A 6747-nucleotide genomic window follows, 5' to 3' on the forward strand; every position below is an offset into this window, starting at 1 on the left:
AGTTCAAAATTTTCAAGGCTCCTACTTTTCATTCCAAGTAAGTTCTTTATCCCTTTGTTTTATGTTGTTAATAATTGTTGCTTTTGGAATTTTTTTGGTTAGGGTTTTGTGCATTTTAGGGTTTGTTTGTTTCTTTTTTTATTAAAGTATTTCTTTAGTTAATCATAGCAAAATTTTGAATTTTTTTCCTTTCATTCAAATGTACTATGCTTACATATGTTGGAAATTTGTTGGTGTTGTTGTTTTGATTAGGATGGCTTCTATTTGGTTGCTTTTGCATTATAACAGTTAGGGTTTTTATGTGAGGGTTGAAGACACCGACTTGTGTCACTTAATGGGGTTGTATGAGGATGTAATGGAGGAGTCAGTTAAACAAGATGTGTATCTCCCAAAGGCATTTAGGTTACTTGTCCATAATCCTAGGACTAATAGGAAAATGGAGATTGAGAGTGACAAGGACTTGGGCAGGGTTTTGTCTTTTGGAAGGGGGACAAATAACATTGAGATATGGGTGGAAAAAACAAACAGTCCTGGATAAGTATTTAGGTCATATGTTCAGTTAAGGGAATAAGCAGAGAAGGAAAAACTGAAGAATATAAAGAGAGTGCAAGTGATTCTAAGGAGACAATAAGAAGAGGAACAAAGGAAGCAAGTAGAGGAGGAGAGAAGAAGGAATGAACAGGAAGAGGAGAGGTAAGCCGAGCAGGCAAGGGGGTTATGTGTTGCTATTGAGGTGCATGTCCTATCTGTGGATGATGTGCAAATATGTGAGTACACGAGGGTGTTTGAAACCGAGGGGGATGATGAGTGTTGTTCAAGGCTTTCTCAACCCACTACCTCACCTACCAAATAACCTACACCACCACCACATTCACATACCAAACAACATACACCTATAGTCCTTGAACATGACATTCCAAACATTTCAAAACCAAAAAAGCACCAAGGACCATACATGAGGGATTTAGGGTGGTTAAGAACACAACAAAGAAATTTGGGACCTATGTACCCCAAAAGAGGAGCACTGGAAGGCAGGGTAAAAGGAGGAAGAAGAGGTCGCAGTGACGTTGTGTTTGGATGACGAGTTTGGTGATTTGGTGGGTGATAACTCATCCGATGGGACCTACTATGAGTTAGTTGAAGGAGAGACTGATGATGACCTTTTAATGAGTGAATTTGTAATTGAGGAGGATGAGATTGAAGTTGAGGACTGTTGCCTTGACAAGATATTTGAGGATTGCCTTGACGGTAGTTCTACCCTGGATAGATTGTAGCAAAATGGGAAGGTTTGGGTTGATTCTCCTTTTGGGTATATTAATCTAGAAGAATGGTGGATTACCAAAGCATTATTTTCTGAAGTGCTCAGGGATTATTGCATCTAAGAGGGGTTTGCAATAACAGTAGAGAAGGATGATACCAAGAGGTTCACTACATCTTGTCATATGGATGGATGCAGTTGGAGGATACATGCCTCTGTGATTGCTGATAAAATCAGTTGGGCAATCAACACACTAAATGGGGAGCATAAAAATGTGGGAGATTATAGGAGAATCCTATAGTGAGCTCTGTGAGGCTACGCAAATACCTTGCTGACCACATATCTGCAAACCTTGATGTACCAGTTGAGGGGATGTGAAAATTGGCTTTGGAGAGGTTTAGGGTTGTTAGTCTAGTATAAACACTAGATCAACTACAAGGGGGGGGGGGTGAATTGTAGTTGGGGAGATTTCAACCTTTTTTCGGATAATATGATTTAAAAGCTAATGAAGAGAAAAGACAATAAGGAAGAACACAGGAAGGTCATTTTAACAAGGTTCTCTTCCTCAATTCTTTAGGAAGAAACCTTGATCCTTTTTTTATAGTAGTTATTACAACTTATTATAAATCAATCCTCACTTAGTTCCTCTAAGAACCAGTTCCCAGTCACCTTGTTCCCCCTGAACACGTGACTATCCTCACTTGACATCACTAGAAGTCTTTTCTTTCTTTCTTCTCTTTCTCTTTCTCTTTCTCACTTTTGATTACAAGATTTTGTTCTCTCAACCCACACTCGAAAAGTATTATACGAATAATTGCTTGAAGAGTAATTAAACTGAAATAACTTCCTTATTAGATAATACAAATAAATCTGGGAAGTTATCCAAATATTCTGGTTCGTTGTTGAGCCATATATAGGAGATCTCAGCAGCTCCTATTTTTGCTCCGTTATATAGACGTGGGTGTTAGAAATGACCCATGATCTATCCGTTGATATAGCCATAATATCCACGTTGTTTTTCCCACTATATCCACGTTCATCCAACCACCTTTCCACAGTTTCAGCATTAGGTTAGTTAGTTATCTTCTTGGATACTTGGTTACTCCTCCAAGATTCTAGGAACTAATTCCCTAGAAACCAGGAACAACAGCGTGAATTTAGTGTCCTTCGCAATAGCTCAGTTTGTTAAGGTTTGTTACGCCCAAAACATCGTCGAGATATTATACCATTCAATTTATAAGGAAGTAACAAACGCATACTCTCTCTAATATCATGGAGATTTTTTTTATTCAAAATAATATTCCATGTAATTAGGTTACCAATTTATAACACATAATATTTCAAGCAAATGAATTTATTTATTTAAATAAATTGACTAGGTTAAACTCATAACCATTTCTCCACAAGTTATAATTAAATAAATTACACTTAAGATAATATGAAAATTAATTCTAAGTTACACAATGAATTTCCTAGACTCAACTTATTTTCCTAGACTCAATAACATTATTTGTCATCATTAAAACCGTGAATACAACAAGGGTGAGCTTCAAAACAGGGTTGCTGTGAAAGGTAAAAGTGATGTCCAAGGAGTTTATATATGGGGGATTCAGGGAGTCTTATGGACTGTTGTCAAGGTATGCAGAGCTGACCAAAGAGACCAACCCGGGATCTTATGCCCTTGTGACTTGGAGTGGGAACACTGCAAGTGTTGCCCCTAAGTTTGTGGCATGTTTCTTCTCTTTTGTTGCACAGTTCAGGGGCTTTTTGAGAGGGTGTATGCCTATTATAGGCATTGATGGGGCCTACCTAAGTGGCTATTACAAGGGTATTCTACTATCAGCCTTAGGGATTGATGGAAATAATGAGATCTTATTGATTGCTTATGGCATTGTGCACACTGAGAGCATTGAAAGTTGGACCTACTTCTTCATAAACCTTCAGATGGTGTTTCAACAAGAAGGTTGTACAAGAGATGATCAAACCTTCATCAGTGACACGATGAGGGTGAGCTGTTTTATGTTTAGTTTTTGTACTTATTTCAATGATAACATAATTACGAATTTGCTAATTAGACACTAGTTTCCTTGGTCAGGGTGTTGAGGCCTCTTTGCATTCAGTCTTCCCTAGGGGAACAAGAAGAGTTTGTTGCCAACATTTATACATAAATTGCAAAAATTCTGGCTACAGTGGCACAACATTCCATAAATTCTTTTGGACAACAGTAAATGCATACAACAAGTATGTTTTTAGCAAGGCCATGAAGGAAATACAAGCCTATGATTCCAATGTAGTGGAGTATTTGGATTCCACCACTGAACAATGGAGTAGGCATGTGTTGAACCCAAAAGTTTGTTGTGACCATGACACAACAAACTTTGTGGAGAGATACAATCCATGCACCAAGCCTTATAGAGATCTTCCCGTGCTTACATTACTTGAAGGTTTATGCATGTTTTCTTCTCTTGTTGCTTCATTGCATTTTCATTCATGAACCACGTAACTAATTCTACTCCCTCCGTCCCAAAATTCCCGTTTCATTTTGCACAGTCTCCAAGACGTACCTTTGACCTACGATATCTTCTATTTCATATTAGTAAAAAATATAAAAACTTGATATTACGAATTTATACATTAAGACGAATCTAACAAGACCCCTCATGAATATGTGATTTTGCATACATTAGTAAGAATATTTGGTCAAAGTTTCTAAAAGTTGACTCCCAAAATAGAAATGGGAACTATATTTTAGGACGGAGGGAGTATTTTTCTGTTTCATTCTAGCTATAAGGCATTGATCAATGAAGAGACTTCGGGCTAGGTTCGCTAAGGCTGCTGATATGGATGCAACCCATTTGACTAAGTATGCTCAAAACATTTTAGCAACAAGGGCTGATGAATCCAAGTTTTGTTATGCAACATCTTGTGAGGGTGGTGAGTTTGAGGTGAGAGATGGTCATGTTTACTTTCCTTGCAAGCTCAAAGATATGACATGTGAGTGTGGTAAACGACAAGGGTGTGGCATCCTTTGCAAACATGCATTGTGGGTGATGTTTAATGAGAGGCTTGAGGCCTCTGATTTTGTATCCCTTTACTTCAAGGATGAGGCTTACAAGCAAACATATGGGGAGCACATTCACCCTATGCCTGACCAAGCCATTGGCTAGAATACAATATGCCAGTCATTACCTCCCCTTTTATCAAGAGAGGTGCTGGGAGACCTGGTAAATAGAGGAAGATAGGGACAAATAAAGCTAAGAAGGGTTAGAGGCACAACAATGTTAAGTGCAGCAAGTGGAAAGATGTGGGACATAATGCTATGACTTGTGGAGGTGGTGCCACTAAAAAAGCTAAGAAGGAAAAAGCTTCTACTTCAATTGCTCAAGGATCTCAGCCTAAACGATACAAAAGAAAGGCAACTGAGGCTACTAGTACCTCAAAGCATCAACCAAAAGGGAAGAAGACTAAGAAGAAGTGAAGATTGAAGGGTTCCAAGATGCTCCATGCATGCCTTTTTTGTGAATTAGGGCACTGTTGTTTGGATAACTACGTTGTGAATTGAAAGTCACTGTTTTTGTCAAGCACAATTATATGATCATAAAGAAGATAGTTTTTTTTTGTAAAGCTACATTAGTAGATAAGTATTTTGAACTACTAACAATATTTCACTTAAATATTACAAACATTAGGATTACAAACATGAGTACTCCTACTTTTATTGCTGCATTAACTAACTTTTGTTGCTTCTTTAATTTTTTCTTCAATTGCTTGAGTTCTTCCTTCATTTTGTTGTTGACAAAGCTTTCCCCCTCTTCCCTACTACCTTCAATGTGCTTGAATCCCCTTTCATGGCCGTTGCTACCTTGCTCATAACTTCCTTTGCATCATATGAAACTATTGCATGAATCACATTTGTAGTACAACCTTTGAGGATTTATTACAGTTTCAAAACTTCTTATTGCATATTTTCTCCTACAAATACAATAAGAGTTACGGAACCTTATGTATAAAGACTTGTAGTGACTGCAAACTCATGCTTCATATTAAGGGTTTCATTTGACATAGGAGTGACTTTATAAAGAAATCTGCCAGGCCTTTAATCTTTCTAACGGCTAGTTTTTTAAACTGGAAAAGTAGCCGTTATAACTGAAACATAATTTAGGGGTATATGGTACATTAAGTTCCACAATAGGGGTACATGAAATACGTTTGCCACTAACAGGGACCTAACGCCCGTCAACAAAAAAGATAAGTGGATGTATTTTTTGAAAGGTGGGGGTGTTATATGGTGAATTTCAAAATTTGAAAAGGTATATGATGAAAAAAAATATTTGTCAGGGATATATGGTGAAAAAACCCTTTCATTAATGTCTGGTCACGTTGGGAAAGTAGGGGAGGGTATTATATGTCACAAGTGGAGAAGGGCATTATGGGGAAGGTGATCCCACCACAAAAGCCACAAAAAGAACTTCAATCTAAGGAGCGTATTCGTCTTCCAAATCCATTCACTTCCAATAAAATAGGGTCTTTGATCAATTAACATGTTATATGCCTCGGTCAGGGATAATTTATCTCGATCAACAAGGGATGGGAGGGTATTTTGGTGTTTTGAAAAGGGATGTGCGCAGAGGTTATTTTATCGGCAATGAATGCCGGGAATTGAAAGGAAAGTTTGCTAATATCCCACTGATTGTCAATGATTATGTCCTTAACATTCATTTTCTCTTCCCCTTTGTTCAAAGGGCCATGCACATGTTTACATATAAGACCTATACCAAGCCAATTGTCTAGCCACAGGTCGATAAAGGAACCATCACCCAATTTCCAAGCCATGCTCGTCTTCAGAAGATTATAACCTTTGGCAAAATTTTTCCATATTTGGGACCCTTTTTTAAACGTGACAATATAATTTTTTCTTACCCTTAATAGTTGCTAGAAAGTTATACTTCTATATTTAGGGGTGTTTTGAAAATACATGTAATTTAATCAAGTAAACAACTGAATCAAATTCGGAAAGAGGAAAATTGATGAAGGAAAAAATATATTCACAAATTCTTTAATGAGATGTGTGCAAAATAAATTATTATATGACTGGATTTTTTTGTCTTAAATGGGTCACTTATATAAAAGTGATCCTTTGAAGATAAGAAAATTACCCCTCTTTCACTTATATAGTTCTGATTCAAGTTAAAAAGTTATTTTTTCTTTAATAGTGATGTCCTTTGACCTTAAACAGTGACTATTTTGACTTAGAAATTGAGTCACTGAAATACCTGGTGCATACAATTCTAATTGGAATATATTGTATGTTGGTTAAATGCCTTGAAACCGATCTAACAATGCGAAGTTTGTTGCTCGCCCAGTCCATTGGGCGGCGACCGGACGAGTTGAGTTTTACCTTCGTGCTGTTTTCGACTCTCGCACCCGACCGATCGGATTTTGGCTTGACCGAGCAATTTTGCCCCGACGACGCGTTTTTTCACGTTTTA

General features: G+C 37.4%; 1 protein-coding gene across 1 annotated transcript; it reads left to right on the forward strand.

The window, feature by feature from the left end:
* Positions 1-4059: 4059 nt before the first annotated feature.
* Positions 4060-4425, forward strand: LOC125493633 (uncharacterized). The gene has a single exon (XM_048637109.1). The coding sequence runs from the start codon at positions 4060-4062 to the stop codon at positions 4423-4425; it is 366 nt and encodes a 121-aa protein (XP_048493066.1).
* The last annotated feature ends 2322 nt before the right edge of the window (positions 4426-6747 follow it).

Source organism: Beta vulgaris, chromosome 9 (assembly GCF_026745355.1).
Source record: "Beta vulgaris subsp. vulgaris cultivar EL10 chromosome 9, EL10.2, whole genome shotgun sequence".
In the NCBI taxonomy this organism is placed as follows: domain Eukaryota; kingdom Viridiplantae; phylum Streptophyta; class Magnoliopsida; order Caryophyllales; family Amaranthaceae; genus Beta; species Beta vulgaris.